This window comes from Zalophus californianus, chromosome 6, assembly GCF_009762305.2.
Source record: "Zalophus californianus isolate mZalCal1 chromosome 6, mZalCal1.pri.v2, whole genome shotgun sequence".
NCBI lineage: Eukaryota > Metazoa > Chordata > Mammalia > Carnivora > Otariidae > Zalophus > Zalophus californianus.
Window position 1 is genome coordinate 61,576,543 of NC_045600.1, and position 18,868 is coordinate 61,595,410.

At 41.4% G+C, this 18,868-nt stretch overlaps 1 protein-coding gene and 1 non-coding gene across 3 annotated transcripts; both read left to right on the plus strand.

Moving 5' to 3' along the window:
• The first annotated feature begins 8,976 nt into the window (after nt 1-8,976).
• Nucleotides 8,977-9,098, plus strand: LOC113910787. The gene has a single exon (XR_003516273.1). It is a non-coding gene; the product is annotated as a small nucleolar RNA SNORA28 (small nucleolar RNA).
• Nucleotides 9,099-12,176: 3,078 nt separating this feature from the next.
• Nucleotides 12,177-17,709, plus strand: CFL2 (cofilin 2). 2 transcript variants are annotated; one of them, XM_027571429.2, is made up of 4 exons: nt 12,177-12,328; nt 13,421-13,728; nt 13,848-13,924; nt 14,005-17,709. In XM_027571429.2, the coding sequence occupies exons 1-4, from the start codon at nt 12,326-12,328 to the stop codon at nt 14,115-14,117; spliced, it is 501 nt and encodes a 166-aa protein (XP_027427230.1). In that variant the 5' UTR covers nt 12,177-12,325; the 3' UTR covers nt 14,118-17,709. The 2 variants fall into 2 exon arrangements, with proteins under 2 accessions (XP_027427230.1, XP_027427231.1); XM_027571430.2 differs by lacking the exon at nt 12,177-12,328 and adding an exon at nt 12,429-12,742.
• Nucleotides 17,710-18,868: the final 1,159 nt, after the last annotated feature.

Here is an 18,868-nt window from a genome sequence, read left to right on the forward strand (position 1 = left end):
AAATTTGAGATCTACATGTAAAGCTGGAATTACAAAACTTTTTTTTAAAGATTTTATTTATTTATTTGAGAGAGAGAATACATGAGAGGGCGGAAGGTCAGGGGAGAAGCAGACTACCGCCGAGCAGGGAACCGGATGCGGAACTCGATCCCGGGACTCCAGGATCATGACCTGAGCCGAAGGCAGTCACCTAACCAACTGAGCCACTGGCGCCTGGAATTACAAAACTCTTAGGGAAAAAATGGGAGAAAATCTTTATAAAGATTTTTTATTTATTTATTTGAGACAGAGAGAAAGAGAGAGAGAGCACATGAGAGGGGGAGGGTCAGAGGGGAGAAGCAGACTCTCCACCGAGCAGGGAGCCCGATGCGGGACTCCATCCAGGGACTCCTGGATCATGACCTGAGCCGAAGGCAGTCGCTTAACCAACTGAGCCACCCAGGCGCCTTAAACATAGATGAGGTGATGGTTTCTTAGATATAACACCAAAAGCACAGGAAACAAAAGAAAAACTAGATAAACTAGACTTCATCACAATTTCAAAGTTTTCCGCTTCTAAGGACATCACTGAAAAGCTGAAAAGACAAACCACAACCCACAGAATGAGAAATTTTTTTGTAAATCATATACCTAATAAGGGACTTGGATCCAAAGTATATAAAGAACTCTTACAACTTAATAAAAAGACAAATAACCAATTTAAAAAATGAACTGGGAGGTCAGCACGCAGGTGGCTCAGTTGGTTAAGCGTCTGCCCTCGGCTCAGGTCATGATCCCAGGGTCCTGAGACCCAGCCCCGCATTGGGCTCCGCACTCAGCGGAGAGTCTGCTTCTCCCTTTCTCTCTCCCTTGCCTATCCTCCTGCTTGTGCCACTCTTTCTCTCAAATAAATAAAATCTTTTTTAAAATTTTAAAAAATTAAAAATGAACTGTGGGTATTAAGAGATATTTCTCCAAAGAAGATATACAAATGGCCAATAAGCACATGAAAAGACACTCAATATCATCAGCCATGAGGGAAATGCAAATCAAAACCACAAGGAGTTACCACTTCACACTCACTCAGATGGTTAAAATAAAAAAAGACAAACAAGGGGCGCCTGGGTGGCTCAGTTGTTAAGCGTCTGCCTTCTGCTCAGTTCATGATCCTTGGGCCCCGGGGGATCGGGGGATCGGGGGATCGAGCCCCGCATCGGGCTCCCTGCTCAGCGGGAAGCCTGCTTCTCCCTCCCCCACTCCCCCTGCTTGTGTTCCCTCTCTCGCTGTGTCTCTCTGTCAAATAAATAAATAAAATCTTTAAAAAAAAACACAAACAATAACAAGTGTTGGTAAGGATGTAGAGAAATTGGAACATTGTGAATGATTATAAAATGGGGTGGCCACTTTCGAAAAGTTTGGCAGCTCCCCCAAAATGTTAAATGTGAAGTTACCATACGACCCGGTAATTCCACTCCCAGGTATATACACCAAAGAAATGAAAATAAATAAATGTTCACACAAAAATGTGTACATGAATGTTTATGGCAACATTATTCACAATAACCAAAAAGTGCAAACAGCTTAAAGGCCCATCAACTAATGAATGGATAAAGGAAATGTGTTATATCCATACAACCACTATTTGACCCTAAAAAAGAACAAAGTACTGACATATGGCACAACATGGATGAACCTTGAAAATGTTATTTGAAGTGAAAGAAGCCAGTCACAAAAAACTATGTGTTATATGATTGCATTCATATGAAATGTCCACAAGAGGGAAATCCTCCCAGATTAGTGGTTGCCAGGGGCTGAGGGAAGGTGGGAACGTGGAATGACTGCTCATAATGGTTGTGGAGTTTTCCTTTGGGATCCATAAAAATGTTCTAAACTTAGATAATGTGATGGTTGCACAACTGTGAATATACTAAAAACCACTGAGAGGGGCACCTGGGTGGCTCAGTCGTTAAGCGTCTGCCTTCGGCTCAGGTCATGATCCCAGGGTCCTGGGATCGAGCCCTGCATCGGGCTCCCTGCTCCGCGGGAAGCCTGCTTCTCCCTCTCCCACCCCCCCTGCTTGTGTTCCCTCTCTCGCTGTCTCTCTGTCAAATAAATAAATAAAATATTTTTTAAAAAAGGTACAGTTTAAAAGGGTAAATTTTATGATATGTGAATAATATCTCAATATAGCTGTTATTAAAAAAATAATTGAAAAATCTTTGTTGTCTTTCTCATTGTCTGCAGAATACTGTTGTGGCTTTGTACATTCAGTTCCCTCTGCTTTGCATGCCCTTTATCCTATCTGCCTAGTGACCTTGCACTTGTCCCTTTGGACCCAACTCCCTCCAGACTGAGCTGGTGGCCCTCCTTTGTGCTCCCAACCCATGCAACTCTTCCATAGACATTGGCTGCCTTGCTGTAATTTCACAGAATTGACTCTTTTCCAGACGGGAATTATGTTATTCTTATCTCTGCATTCTCGGCTTCTAGCAGAGGTCCTCAATAAATGAAACAAAAGAATGAGTGACTGAGTAGGCTTTTGTCATTCTTGACTTAGTTTTTGTTCTCTTGCCTACTCTTATTCACGTCTGTTAACATATAGTTTTCGGATGGAATGCTTTTCGTGTCTATATGATTTCTGTGATTTAAAACTCTACAGCTTTGGTGGGGGCACCTGGCTGGTTCAGTCAGTAGAGCATGCTACTCTTTTTTTTTTTTTTTTAAGATTTTATTTATTTGACAGAGAGAGACAAAAGGAGAGAGGGAACACAAGCAGGGGGAGTGGGAGAGGGAGAAGCAGGCCTCCCGCCAAGCAGTGAGCCCAATGCAGGGCTCGACCCCAGGACCCCGAGATCATGACCCGAGCGGAAGGCAGACGCCCAACGACTGAGCCACCCAGGCGCCCCGAGCATGCTACTCCTGATCTCGGGGTTGTAAGTTTGAGTCCCACATTGGGTGTGGAGATTATTTAAAAATAAAATCTAAAAAAATAAATAAAATAAAGAATAAAAATCTATAGCTTTTGTAATAAAGTACACTAAAGAAAGGATTTCCACCTTAAATAAATTACAAGCATGTTTCTTTTCTCAGATTCTGTTTTAGTAGGTGTTGTATAATTTAGGTAATCAATTGCTACTTATTCTCATGATTCGATTAGTAGCAAATCAGTGATAGATGAATCTGACAAATGTGTCTGTGAGTTAATAAATTGAAACTAGCGGGGCGCCTGGGTTGCTCAGTCAGTTAAGTGTCCAGCTCTTGATTTCAGCTCAGGTCCATGATCTCAGGGCTGTGAGATTGAGCCCCACATCCAGCTCCACGCTCAGCAAGGGTCTACTTGAGATTCTCTCTCGCTCTCCCTCTGCCCCTTCTCCTGTGCACACATGTGCTCTCGCTCTAAAATAAATAAATCTTTTTCAAACATACTTTAAAATAAATAAATCGAAACTAGCATCTATCAGTACAGAGTTTGCAACTGTTTCAAACATTTCACTACTTCCTGCCCTGCACTGCGGGACTCTCTACCTCACTGCCTCATCATGTGACATAAACTGCTAAGTTCCTTTACTATGAGGTCATGTTCCTAAGTTAGAAAGAACTAGAAATGAGATGTGTAAGACCCAAAGTGAGTTTTGTGGATCAGAGAGTGAGTCACAGAGATCAGACTCTGACACACATCTCCCACTATGTTTATTTTCTCCTTTTAAGTTCCAACTCAAATTCAGAAAAATACTTGACTTGCCTCCTTACCAGTCTTTTAGCTCAGGCGTGGGTTAGGAGAGATGTCAGAATAAAGAAGGCATGTGGGTAGAAAGGTACATTTTGAAGTGGCAAATGTCTTTACGCTTACATTTGTCTTTGTCAGGAAGTAGCTGTGGGAGCTGAGTGTGATGTGTCTTGACAGTGAGTGGGGCCAGGATAGAATTTTTCTGCATAATCTTTCAGATTCATTGGTTTCGACAGGACTTGAAAATGACTCTAAACTTTTATATGCCACAGAAAATCCGACTAGTTTGTTTCTTGGGAGAATATGCATCAGGGGATGTTCACTTTTCCGATTTTCTAAGGTATCTTGAATAAACCAACTTAAGCTGAGCCTTACAAATCAATACCCATGAGACCTGGGATTGCTTCATGACTGCCACCTGTGAGTTGGTATAGGGCAGGAAAACTTCCTTTCTCCCCTTCTAGATTCTTTGGCTGGCCTAATCATTCAATGGACATAAAACAGGTTAACAAGAGAAAAACAAACTTAATTTCATACACAGGAGCTCATAGAAATGTGAAACTCAAGGCAGGCAGCTTTCATCTCTTAAGCAAAGGAATAATAAATGTGTGAGGAAAGACAAAGGAAAGACAAAGAAGAGTGACCTGAGGGTACTGAACTAGTGAGGAAGTAACAAGCGTTGTTCATACAGCTTTCTTGGCCCTGAATTTGCTATCTCTGGTGATAGGATGTCTCTTTACCTCCTGGTACAGGAGGGGTACCTTTCACATAGGAGATGTATTTCCTGCCTTCAGGGGGACAAAGGATGATCAGTGCATGCTGTTTGCATTGGATGTTTCTTAAGTAACTTTAACTTAAAATAATCAATATGCCAAAGTGGCATATTTGGGGGCAGCCTGCCCTGAACCCCATCATTGGTAAAATCATGCTCTCACCTTCACTCCACACTGCTGCTAACAATGGCCGTCAGGGTTCCTATTCTCGTACTGGAAAGAGTTTTACATACTTTATCTCACCTGATCCTCACCGTAATTCCGAGAGGAAGGAGATGACATAATCCCCTTTTCATGCAGGAAGAAACAGCCTTAGAGCAGCGAAGTAAATGGCCAAGACTGTGCCACTACCATGTGTCAGAGCGAAGATTCCACTCAGATCCGTCCTCTGTGAGGCCACTCTGACGTAGGCCTAATGCAGCGCGCCGCTGCCATCCATGTGTGGTCCAGCAAATGGAAAACTGGAGCTGAGATGTGAGTTCTAGAACTGGATTGTTTAGGGTCCTTCTGTCCCACCTGTTATTTGTTTGGGCTTGAAATTGCTAAAGGGAACAGATGTGGTGTGGTAGGCAGAATAATGGCCCTGGTTAAAAAACAAAATTCAAGGGGCGCCTGGGTGGCTCAGTCCTTAAGTGTCTGCCTTCGGCTCAGGTCATGATCCCAGGGTCCTGGGATAGAGCCCCGCATCAGGCTCCCTGCTCCGCGGGAAGCCTGCTTCTCCCTCTCCCACTCCCCCTGCTTGTGTTCCCTCTCTCGCTGTGTCTCTCTCTGTCAAATAAATAAAATCTTAAAAAAATTTCAAGTAAGTTTGAAGATCTAATTGGCTTTATTAAGTGATTCATGAATCCGGCAGCATCCCTCTAGCAAGTAGAGAGATGCTCTGAGTTGTATAAAGTGGAAGGTTTTTACAGAAGAAAGTGGGGCAAGGGAGTTATTAGCAAAAGAAAGGTCTGTTGCAGGCCAGGACATCTTCTGGGGGCGGGGGGGGGGGGGGGGGGATGGGCGGGGGGTGGCCCACAGTAGGATTTTTACCATGCAGACCACCTCACTGGTGCTGATCAGAAAATTTCAGATTGACTTTGAAGAGTTCATATTCCTGGGATAGGTTGAAACCGTAATTCTTGGTTTGCTGTCACAGGGTGCGGGGGGGGGGAGGGGGGGGCAAATGACTCCATCTGGGGCTTGTTGTTTCTTTCTTTTTTTTTCTTAAACATCCCCAAAGGATGGCCCTGTTTTAAGTCCCAGAACCTTTGACTATGCTACTTTAACATAGCAAAAGAGGCTTTGCAGATGTGATTAAGTTAATGATTTTGAACTGGGAGATTATCCTAAATTATCCAGCGGGTCCAAAATAATCACAATGGTCCTCAGAAGTAAAAGAGGGAGGCAGGAGAGAATCAGAGATGTGATGACTGAAGCTGTCTGGGGGCCATAAGCCAAGGAATGTGGGCAGCCTCTAGAAGCTGGAAAGGACAAGGAAACGGATTCTCTTGCCGTAGCTCCAAAAGCAAGTAGGGCTGCCTTCACCTTGATTTTAGCCCTGTAGGACTCATTTCTGACTTCTGACCTCTGGAACTGTAACACAATAAACTTGTATGGTTTTAAGCCACTAAATTCACAGTAGTTTGCTACAGCAGCCATGAGAAACTAATATACATTGATGTAGAAAGATGTGAGGGTTCAAAGCCCATGGTCAAGAACACATTCTTGAGGTGTCTTTGGTGCAAAGAGGTGGTTTTATTAAGGCACGTGGGCAGGAAGAGCTGCACCGGGGTCAGGAGGAGCCGGCCCATTATACACTTTCAAGTTGGGAAAGGGTTAGAGATAGCGTTAAGTTTCTAAGGAATTCTGGAAGCAAGGTTTCCAGGACCTTGAGGGGGCTACCTATATGCTGGGAAAAGATCATTTTTTAAAAGATTTTATGTATTTACTTATTTGAGAGAGAGAGGGAGTGTGCGCACGCACATGAGGTGGGGGGAGAGAGAGAGAGAAGGAGGAGGGGGAGAGGGAAAGGAGACTCCTCGCTGAGCAGGGAGCCCAATGTGGTGCTTGATCACGAGACTCTGGGATCATGACTTGAGCGGAAGGCAGACGCTTAACCAACTGAGCCGCCCAGGCGCCCCAGAAAAGGTCACTTATTACTGTCTAATAAAACCTGAGTCATGGTGTATATCGGTGGGTCGTATGCCTGGGGGATGATTGCCAACATGTATCTTGGGAGGGGGGCAGAGATAAAGGAAGTGTCCAAAGGAATTTTTATATGTTAAAGTAGACTTACAGGATCCTGGGGGTTGGGCTAAGATTGCCTTTTGCCCTTAGCAAAGTATTAACACTGAAGCAGCTGAGTCCCTAGAGGAATGTCACTTGGCCTGTTTCAAGGATGTGTCAATGTGCTGTAAGTAGTAAGGAAATTTAATAATTTTTTCTTCTGCCTTTGTTTCCCACATACATGATGTCTGACACTCAGATCCCTCCACTACACAGGATCCAAAATTCATGCAGCAATTCTTGGTAATGCTGTCCCTTTACCAAGTGGTGATAGGTTCTGGTTATAAATAACAGGTATGTAGAAAAGGAGTTGCTACTGGCCCTGAGCTTCTAAGTGCCAGCCTCAAAAGGGCACATGGAAAGACCTCACGTCTTCAAGAGCTTCCTTTTTGTTGTCTTTATAGCACTAAAGCATCTTTTTTTTTTTTAAGATTTTGTTTCTTTATTTGACAGAGCGAGACAGAGCGAGAGAGGGAACACAAGCAGGGGGAGTGGGAGAAGGAGAGGCAGGCTTCCTGCTGAGCAGGGAGCCCAATGTGGGGCTCGATCCCAGCACCCTGGGATCATGACCTGAGCCAAAGGCAGACACTTAACTGACTGAGCCACCCAGGCGCCCCAGCACTAAAGCATCTTAAATATATTACTTCATTATCTATTGAGCACCTACTATATTCCAGGTTCCAGAAATTCAAATATTGAGTAGGACTCAGATCCTTAAGGAATTTAGAGCCTAGCTGTGTGCAGAACACATAAACTAGTACAATGCAACAAGATATGTGCAAAGACAAAAATATCTTTGGGAAAAGAATCCTAGTGTATGGAAAATATCAACTCTGCCAGTGGGTGGTGGGGTGAGGGGGGAGGGAGTAAGGGTTTGGAAAGGGTTTGATGTCACAGCTGGGGTGACTAGCATCTTTGGAATCCCCAATTTTGATGGGAGTTCTGACACCTAATTTAGGTCCCTGTCTCCAGACCTGGTCTCTGTTAGGGTTGTAGCCTCTATGGAATCTCTTTGCTGCAAATTTCAAGCTGTGGAGGGAGGGAGATGCTGAGAGGAAGAGTCCAGGAAGGAGAAGAGTGCCTGATACCCAGACAGAGCAAATGTTTGGAGCACTGGAGATCCATTCTCCATGATTTCCATGGAACTTCAAGAGAGATAAAGAAAGGGAAAGGTTTTGTAGGCATTCAGAATAAGTAGCCCCAAGATGTGCCACTTTGGCATGCAGATTATTTTGAGCTAAAAATAATCAAGGACCAAAAGACACAGGAAGAAATTCTGAGCTTCCCCTCTAGCTGCCTAAAGGAATTTAGACAGAGGATCTACTCAAGGAACAGAGCTATCACCACGGAGAACTACATTAAAATATGAACTAGGCGTAGTAGAGAGAAAACTAGCAAGGCCTATTTAATCAAAGCCCTCTCGGGCGCCTGGGTGGCTCAGTTGGTTGAGCAGCTGCCTTCAGCTCAGGTCATGATCCTGGAGTCCCGGGATCGAGTCCCGCATCAGGCTCCCTGCTCAACAGGGAGTCTGCTTCTCCCTCTGACCCTCTTCCCTCTTGTGCTCTCTATTCATTCTCTCTCTTTCAAATAAATAAATAATAAAAAAAAAAAATAATAATAATAATAATAAAAAAAAAAGCTTTAATCAAAGCCCTCTCTCTGTCCCATTGTTTCTGGATGGCCCAGCAACCTTTTTTTTTTTTTACACCAAACATTTACTCTTTTCTTCCTGTGAATTGTCTTCCTTTCCTTTGAAGCCCCAGACTCCTACCCCTTCTCCTTAGTTTAGGATGACATATATGCCTCCATTTGGGGGCACCTGGCTAGCTCAGTTGATAGAGGATGAGGCTCTTGATCTCAGACTTATGAGTTCAAGTCCCACACTGGGTGTAGAGCTTACTTAAAAAACAAAAACAAAAACCAAAACATATGTACATCATTTTTCCTGACTTGTCTTTGGAATCTCATGTTTATTTGGATTCCCTCATGTACAAAATGAGATTTGACTTTCCCCTGTTAATCTGTCTCTTGCCAATCTGATTTTAGACCAGCCAGAAGACCTTAAAGGGCAAAGGAAAGTTTTTCTTCCCCAACAGTTTCACAAATTGTAAAGTATCAGCTAAATATAAAGTATTGTATCCACTTGCTTAGGATTCATGCTTACACACTGGGAAATTCTGTCTCTAAACTAAGTCAATCTTTCCATTAAGAAAATACACACAAGCTTGCAAGCAACACTGTGGCAGATGATGGAAGTTGTCTGACACAATTTGAGCTTGCTACAGCAATAAAGTCTAACCTATTCCAGTATTCTCCTCCATGAGACCAACTGTTATATAGACTTAAACAGTGTTAAAAAAAAAAAAAAAGGGGCGCCTGGGTGGCTCAGTTGGTTGAGCAACAGCCTTCGGCTCGGGTCATGATCCTGGAGTCCCGGGATTGAGTCCCGCATCAGGCTCCCTGCTCCGCAGGGAGTCTGTTTCTCCCTCTGACCCTCCCCCCTCTCATGTGCTCGCTCTCTCTCTCTCTCATTCTCTCCCTCAAATGGATTAATAAAATCATTAAAAAAAAAAAAGAAAGAAGGAAAAAGAAAATACACACAAGGGTCACCTGGGTGGCTCAGTCAGTTAAGTGTCTGCCTTCAGCTCAGGTCAAGATCCAGGAGTCCTGGGGTTGAGCCCTGCATCACATCAGGCTCCCTGCTCAGTGGGGAGTCTGCTCCCTCTCCTCTGCCCCTACCCCCTCAGCTCGTGCTCTCCCCCTCTCAAATAAATAAATAAAATCTTAAAAGAAAGAAAGAAAGAAAAAGAAAGAAAGAAAGAAAGAAAGAAAGAAAGAAAGAAAAGAAAGAAAAGAAAGAAAGAAAGAAAAGAAAGAAGAAAAAGAAAGAAAGAAAAAAAGAAAGAAAAAGAAAGAAAGAAAGAAAGAAAAAGAAAAAAAAAAAAAAAAAAAAAAGAAAGAAAAAAAAAAAAGAAGAAAAAAAAAAAAAGAAAGAAAGAAAGAAAGAAAGAAAGAAAAGAAAGAAAAAGAAAGAAAAAGAAAGAAAGAAAGAAAGAAAAAGAAAGAAGAAAAAAGAAAGAAAGAAAGAAAGAAAGAAAGAAGAAAGAAAGAAAAAGAAGAAAAGAAGAAAGAAAAGAAAAGAAAGAAAGAAAGAAAGAAGAAAGAAAGAAAAGAAAGAAAAAAGAAAGAAAGAAAGAAAGAAAGAAAGAAAGAAAGAAAGAAAGAAAGAAAGAAAGAAAGAAAGAAAGAAAGAAAAAGAAAGAAAGAAAGAAAATACACAGAAGGGTGCCTGGGTGGCTCAGTTAGTTAAGCGACTGCCTTCGGCTCAGGTCATGATCCTGGAGTCCTGGGATCGAGTCCCGCATCGGGCTCCCTGCTCAGCAGGGAGTCTGCTTCTCCCTCTGACCCTCTTCCCTCTCGTGCTCTCTATCTCTCATTCTCTCTCTCAAATAAATAAAATCTTAAAAAAAATACACAGAAGCTGTGGACATAAAAACTAGGTCTACGTTTGCTGGGCAGTACCTAACATGGTTCATTTAAAATACATTAAATTCTGGGGCGCCTGGGTGGCTCAGTCATTAAGCATCTGCCTTCAGCTCAGGTCATGATCCCAGGCTTGTGGGATCAGGCCCCGCATCGGGCTCCCCACTCTACGGGAAGGCTGCTTCTCCCTCTCCCACTCCCCCTGCTTGTGTTCCCTCTCTCGCTGTGTCTCTCTCTGTCAAATAAAGAAATAAAATCTTTAAAAAAATAAATAAAATACATTAAATTTTGGACACAAGGATTTATCACACAAATTAGGGCATAATCCCTCCTCATTATGACTTTCCATCCCTAAATTTACTTAATCCTGAGAAAATATACACACCATTTCCTGAGAAACACTGATATACTAGGAAACTGGATTTTAAAGCTGGAAAGGACTTTAAATATAATTTAATGAGAGCTTTTATTTTTAATGAGAGATAATTTAAAGATAATTTAGTGAGATGTCAGTGGGGTTGAAAGTCCTTCGAGGTTATAGAGATGGGGCAGTGCCAAGATTAATACCCAAGTCTCCTAACTCCCAGCCCAAAGTTCTTGCCCATGTGCTGTACTTCTGGCTTAGTTTGTGTCAAGGTTTATCTGGACTTACTATTTTGTTCCCAACAGTTTTAGGCAATAACAAGTGTGCTTTTTTAGTGCAAGTCTCTTTCACAAAATAAGTTTAACTATCAGAGCTTTAAATTTCTTTTACCAATTTTACAAATGAAGAAAGAAACAGTAAACATTCAGGAGAAAAGGTAGCATAAATCAACCCAAAATAATTAAACACTCTATTAAATCTTTCTTTCATTATAGATAAGTACATAAAGTGTTTCATTTATAATATTTTCATATAAACTCATGAAGCGTTAAATCTTTGTGAAAATTTTCCTCAAAGTATAAAGTGACATTTTTCTTTTTTTTTTTTTTAAGATTTTATTTATTTGAGTGAGAGAGAGAGAAATCACGAGCAGGGGGAAAGGTAGAGGGAGAAGCAGACTCCCCGCTGAGCCAGGAGCCTGATGTGGCGCTGATCCCAGGACCCCAGGATCACGACCTGAGCCAAAGGCTGACTCTTAAACGACTGAGCCACCCAGACGCCCAAGTGACATTTCTTCTGTGATAAATAGGATACATGTGTAAGTACCAAAAAGGTTTAGTTAGAGAAGAGGCTTGGCTCAGTTATGCGGGCTTTGCTAGAAGAGGTTGTGATTGCCAAGAAGGAGGAATCTCTACTCTTGGATTCATTTGATATCAGCTGTCACAGCGGGGGCTTCACGAAAGAGTACATCCGTATCCTATTAAGTCTAACGTAAAAGGATATTACCAAGGGATGTTACTACCCAATTTTCCCCCTATTGTTATTATGTCAACCACAGATTCTGGGAAAGTGATTTTCCACTTCAGTTTATCATATTGCTTTTGCTGAGTAATTCAGTCAACTGGGGTAACCCCTATAGTATTTATTCTCATTTAACTGGAGGAAAAAATCTAAACAATTCACGACGTCTCTTAACGTGGGTTTTCCAAAAAAAAAAAAAAAACCAACTCAAAACGCTGGAATCCAGCCCCTTTCGATGGAAACCACAGGTGACTGACTAAAACAAAGACACCTTGGCGCACCGTTCCCCTCGCCGGCCCCCACACTCTGGAGCAGCGCCCTCGGGGAGGCAGTGTGGAAGGGCCCCTCTGGGAGCCGAGCGCCCTCCCGGCCGGCTGACCAGTGGTGGTGCCCCGGGGCTGGAGGCGGCTGTGCCAGGCCCCCGACCCCCTGCCACCAGCGCGAAGCCGCCGGGGTCGACTGGGCGCGCGGCGCCGGGGTCAGATCGAGGACGCGGGCGGGGCCGGGAGGCGGAAGGGCCGGCCCGGGGCGTGCCCACGTGACCGCCCCGCCTGCCGGCTGCAGCCCCCCAGCCGCCGCCGCCTCCGCCTCTCGGGCTGCAGCTCCCGACGTGCCCCGCACTCGCCGCTGCCCGCCGGCCCCTCCCTCTCCTCCTACCAGTGCCACAGAGCCGGAGTCCGAGCCGCCGCCGCAGCCACAGCCGCGGGCACTATGGTAAGGCGGGCGCGCCGCCCCGGGGGACCGAGGGCCGGGACGCGTCGAGCAAAAATCCCTGCGCGGCCCTTCAGGGCCCTGGGAGTGAGGCCGCCATTTTAACCTGATGTAGGCCTTAAAGGTGCGGGCTCCAGCGCCTGCGGCCCCGCTGCTCTCTTCTCCAGCCAGCTGGCCGGCCGGGCCTCCCGCCATCAGGCCGGGCCCTGCCGCTCTTCGGATTCCTGAGGGCGAGGAGGGCGCGGGTCGGGGGCCGGGGGCCCGGGGCCGGGGCCTAAGCCGGACAGGAGGCGTCTGGAGAGGTCGAGGCACTGGGAGCGGCGGCCAGGGGCGCGGGCGGGTCTGCGGGGCTCGTCCCGCGCATGCAGCGTTTGCGCGGGGCTTCCTTATTTTACTTAGCGCTCGCCTCTAAAATTGGTAAGTGCTCTAAAGCCCCGCCGAAGGCTTTCGGTTAAGGGTCTTGGTGGCCTATAATAAAACCCCTAAGAGGAGATTAAGGAGGGGAGAAAACGCTTCTTTAAAATGCTTTTTCGCCGTAAAAAGCTTTTACACTAGCTCCGTTAGTTTTGAAGTGTCTGCGTTTGAGCTGTGAGGCAATTATGTTGTAGCCGTGGGCGGTTTGGAGTTCACACTTGATTCTCTTTCCTTATGTGGAAACGGCACTGGCTAGGATGACTTTAAAGAAAAAAAAATAGTAGAAGCTTTAACTGAAATCCAAAAGTGTTTTTTTAAGGCCTGCAGAGTTGACACAATACAGAAGGTATTTTTGCTGTTGCTCCTGAAGCTCTGACATCACCCAGTGAAATAGGAAACATTTCAGCGATGGGACAGCTTGTATTTGTCCTTTTCCCTCTACGTTCCATTTACTTCAACCTCCAAACCCCTTTAAAAAGAGTGAATGGGGAAGGATGAATTAGAATCCTTCGGTGCATCTCGTATAACTGGTATTTAAAATGTGGCAAATCTGATTGGACTACTTGCGTGGTACGATGCAGTTTTTGATGTCCAGATTAAAGTGAATCCTCTCTAGGCAAACAGTAATTTTGGTTAAAACCGAAATACTTGTTCTGAATTACTGTTCTTTTTTTATTTCAGGCTTCTGGAGTTACAGTGAATGATGAAGTCATCAAAGTTTTTAATGATATGAAAGTAAGGAAATCTTCTACACAAGAGGAGATCAAAAAACGAAAGAAAGCAGTTCTCTTCTGTTTAAGCGATGACAAAAGACAAATAATTGTAGAGGAAGCAAAGCAGATCTTGGTGGGTGACATTGGTGATACTGTAGAGGACCCCTACACATCTTTTGTGAAGTTGCTACCTCTGAATGATTGCCGATATGCTTTGTACGATGCCACATACGAAACAAAAGAGTCTAAGAAAGAAGACCTAGTATTTATATTCTGGTGTGTAAAAACAAAAGAAAAAGTACTTTTAAAATGCAAGGATTGTTATTAACATGGTCAGTTTTGCGTTTGTTTTTCTTTTAAGTGGGATTCAACAATTGTGTTTTTTTTTTCTGTAGGGCTCCTGAAAGTGCACCTTTAAAAAGCAAGATGATTTATGCTAGCTCTAAAGATGCCATTAAAAAGAAATTTACAGGTACAAACATGAAAAATTTTGTGCAGAGGAATTACTCTTTCTTAATTATAAGATAATGGGATAATGTTTTTCCTTTTTAGGTATTAAACATGAGTGGCAAGTAAATGGCTTGGATGATATAAAGGACCGTTCAACACTTGGAGAGAAATTGGGAGGCAACGTAGTAGTTTCACTTGAAGGAAAACCCTTATAAAATGACAGTCAAGTGCCACCCGGATCTTAAGGAGCTTCCATTTCTCCAGCTCAATCAGTTGAAATAGTATTAGGTGTTTGTTTCTTTGTTTTTTGTTTTTTTTTCTTTCTCTTCCCACTGGGTCCTTCCAATACAGTGAATGAAGGAAATATCATTCATGTAAGCAGCCTATCAGTGATTGCCATTAGACTGTTTAATACTGTTATTTTTATGTAGAACCCAAGGAATGCCTTCCCATCATATTTTAGCCAAAACAACTGGTTATATGCCTCCCTTGCAGCAAGCACTACAATGAAAGTGATTGTCAATGTGAATAGCTTAGAATACTGCAAAGGGTAAGCTGATTGAATGCCTTGAAAGTATTATCCACTGGGCAGATGGTGAACTTTATTCAGTATTATTATTTATAGTTGCACTTGATTGCAGTTCTGTGAGGCTCGAGCATTCATACACCTCACCTGCCTTGGCAAGCCTATTTTTGTGACATGGCAGCACAGATATAACACTATGCATTGAAAGCACTTTTTTTGTAATGAGTTTAACCCCCTACCCCCCCCAAAAGGATTGCCAATTAAGTTTTGTTAACTGTGTCATCAACTTATCCTAGTACCTCAGTATTCATTCCTGTTACCTGCATATCTTAAAAGAAATAGCTGTTACTAATGCCTTTTTGTTTTCCATTGAGTGTACACTACTGAATAAGTGTAGGAGTTTACGTTTACCATGTAAGTTTTGCAACACTAAAAATATTTTGAATATCAGTCATGATGGCAATTTCTGTGTAAAAGAGCCTTAAATGGAACATTGCTTTTGAGATCAAACTCCCCACCCTCACAATAATGGCCACGTTGCAATAAAAATTGTGGCATATTACAGAACGTTGCCTTGTTTTCCTTGGACATTTTGCAAAATGTTATGTGAAGCAAATTTTAGGGTAAACAGCTATTACTAATCTTTGCACTGGTCATTTACGAATTTTTTTGTACAACATTCATGCATGATATTTTCCAGTTTGTTGAGTTTAAAAAATATTCTAAAGCCAATTAATAGAAAATGTTGTTATAGAGGGATACTTTTATAAGCATTAGTTTATTTATTTCCTTATATGTTAATATGAAGATCAGAAGTTATTTTTTGCACTTTGACATAAATATTCTTCAATACCAGGTTTGTTCTCTGGGTAAATTAGGGTAGTTATTTTTTAATTCACGTTTACATTTCTGAGTAATTGAGTAGTAGAAGCAGGGAGCTCTTACTGCATATTTGGTCATAATGAAAATAATTTATAAAATGTCCTTCAAAAGTTAATACTTCTCATGTTTAGGAACTTTTATTTCAGCTATTCTTTATTTTGCAAATTGGAAAAAAAAATGATGTAGCAGTCTTAAACATTAGTAGTGGGATTTGGCTGTGGTCCAGAGTGCTCTCCTTATAGAGAATTTGATCTGCTCAGTGTGAGCAGTTTGCTGTTAGCCAGAGCTATTTATGGCAAACACATGCTTTTGTATCTTGTCATAGTTATCCACAAATGGCAAAACTGGACTTGATTCTACTGGTATGCAAAACAGGCATGCTAGTAAGCAGTCAATCGTGGCTTAGAACTTAACCCCATAGCTCTCAAGAGTGCTCTTCTCAGAAAACAGGAAACAAAAACTCTCCCTTTTTTTTAAATGTGTGAAAGTGATTTGAGTATAATTAGATATTTTCCCATATTTTCAGAAGATTTTTTCAGGTGGAAACAGAGGAGTTAAATGTCTAGGCTTCCATTTAAAATTATATGAATGGCTTGGGATCTTTTGCACTGAGCCATCTTATTTCAGGCTTCCAGCTGTCCCTGTGAGTTATCCTGGACGTTTGTCATGGCTTTTTGGTAAGGCTAAACTCATAAGGAAAGTATGACAATAATGACATACACTAAACCGTATGTATAACTGATTCTTATACCATGGAATTTTTCATCATTTTCCTCGTTCTAAAAAATAAGGGACTCTAAGTTATGTAGTATCTTTATTTTTATAGCTGATTTATCAGCTTTCTTATATGCCTCATATAATAGTTTCAGAGATCAAATATTGCTTTAAACTGTGGTACTTTGAATTTGTTCGATTGACAGAACTGATACTAAGCTCATTTTTGAAATACATCTTTGTGCATAACGCCAAAAATAATGATAAAAGTAATGGTTCACATGTTACTTGAGACTAATTTGGCATTTGAAGTGATCATTTTATTTCACAGTCATTTACAATGAAACAATGTTCCAGTTAGCTTTAAAAGGTATACGGTGCTAATTAGTAAAATATTGCCCTCAATATTTTACTGCTAGCTTGCAAAATTATAAGTGTTTAAAAAAATAAAATGTATGAAAATATATAAAGCTGTTGAGATGTGTTCACTTATATTTCAGAACATTAAAATTTTAAAAATTAATGTTGGAGATCAAAGAGGCACCATTATCTTTAGTCTTTTTTAGGATTTTAGTTGGTATACTTTGTCATTTGCAGATAACAGTATTCTTTGAAAATTTGTAACTTACAGCGATTAATTTAACATTTTCAGACAAATGGAACAGTTGGCATTTGTCCCCAAACTGGCTATCATCAGCTGTTGTTTTCAATCATTATCTAAAATAATGTGCCAGCATTGTGTATTTAATGTCCCTTTTTAGTAGATTGAAAGAAAAGCCTCATATGTTTGAGTATCCTGATATAGATCCTTTGTAGCAGCTAGTTTAGAAATCTAGCAAATGAGTTTTGGGAGAAAATCATTTTAAGTGTTTCCTTATTAAGGAATAATCTCAGTAATGGTCAATCATAGAAGGGTTGGGAACACCCTTCATTAGGTTTGCCACTCTGAAAAAATAATCTGGTTCTGCTCTTCATAGGTCCTGTTTTTGCTTGTACAGTTAATAGTTTGAGATCCAAACAAACATGAATATTAAGTTTTCTATGAATATTAAAACTATTAGAGATGTGCAGGCAGGCTCCAATGAATATTGCTTTTTCAGACAGCTTGAATTTACACGTTCCATGTCTCATGTCAGCCAATAAAGAAGTCTGAGGCTTTTCTTTTGCTCTAGAACATCCAAATTGCTTTTTTCCATGTAGAATTGGGAGTCATCCCTCCACTTCAATTTCTTGTCATAAAGCAATTGGGCAAATTATTCTTTCTGAGCCTCAGTTTCATTTCTTTTAATAATATAAGAATAATATTCATCATACCTCATTGTAGAGGATCAACTATGGAAATTACTTTTGGAAAACGAAAATGCTATGTAAGCAATTGGTTAAACCATTCTACGTGTAGTTAAATAGATAACCATGTCAAAAATAAGATTTATTATAAGTCTGAACCTCTTCATTTTTGTAATTATTCCACTTCATCTCACAGTTTAAGGACAAATTAGCTGGTATGTGGCATTGGTTTTTCAGAATGTGGTAAAGTGTAGCCTCTGAGTTGATGTTCGTGACTGCTCTTAATCTTTTGAGTGTAGTTTTCTTTTTCATGTATGACCGATCCATTAACTACTCTTTTCCCCCAAATAATTTTGAAGTAAAAAATGAAATAAAGCTAGAGAAATATTGGTATGGAATACTTGTCATGAGTCATGATCCAGCTTGTTGAAAACCTATGACTGTTTATTACTAATATCCTAAATTTATATAGTCCTTTGTATTTGTCAAGACACCTGAAATTCATCTAATCCCCTTAGGTCCTCTTAACCAGCTAACCATATTCCTCTGCTACACATGAAGAAACTGAAGTCTGGAGAGGTTAAGGGACAGCTCAGCTATTGAGTAGCAAAGCTGATTCCGGTCCAGTATACTTTTCACTCTGCATTTATGTAACATACAGTGAGTTACTAATTTTCTGTTTTTTAAAAATGGATCATCTGATTTTTTTCAACAGGACATAATTATTCAGTATGTTTTCAAAGTAGTGTCTCAAGAATATTTGAAAAATAGTCTTGGAATTTTTGTTTCCTAAGGAAGCCCATGGTCATAAAGTCTGAAATAATTTTACACTTCAAAGATTTTCTTAGATATCTGTTTCAGTATTGTAAGTTTTATGGAATTGTGGAAACCGTTAGGATTGGATAAACACATTGTCCAGAAAGCTGATACCTCTTGTTTAAAAAAAAAAAAAAAAAAATTTAAGATTTTATTTTTAAGTAATCTCTACACCCAACATGGGGCTCAAACTCACTACCCTGAGTTCAAGAGTCAAATGCTCTACTGACTGAGCCAGCCAGACACCCCAAGGCTGATACCTCTTATTCTTTTTCCAAAACTTGGATATCTCCCTCCCTATGCTCCTCTACCCATCTTTCTAAGGAGAGATAGTATGGTGTATCATAGTGGTTCAGTACTAGAACTTTGGTATCAGACTGCTTGGGGTTGTTCACATACTGGTCTTTAACACTGGACTAATTGAGTGATCTTAGGAAAATCGACCTCTCAGAGCCTTAGTTCATGTATAATTATACTCTGTCTCATAAGATTTGAGGATAAATGAAAGCACCTTGAGTAGTTACTGGCACATAGAAAGTATTTTGTAGGATGATCCTAAAATTTGCAGCCCAAACCAGGACATTTCTTGAGAGTAAAAGGGAGAGTTTTAATAATTATGCCAGGACAATAGGCTTAAGTTGCAACAGTCTCCAGCAAACCAGATGTCATACTATCAAAAAGTAGGCTGATGTCAAAATGTAATACTTAAATAGAGGAAATTGCATGAAAGACTCAAAGTCA

Coding starts and splice junctions, on each gene's coding strand:
- CFL2 (XM_027571429.2), top strand. Junction 13,729..13,847: donor GACCTAGTATTTATATTCTG/GTGTGTAAAAAC, acceptor TTTTTTCTGTAG/GGCTCCTGAAAGTGCACCTT. Junction 13,925..14,004: donor CATTAAAAAGAAATTTACAG/GTACAAACATGA, acceptor TTTCCTTTTTAG/GTATTAAACATGAGTGGCAA.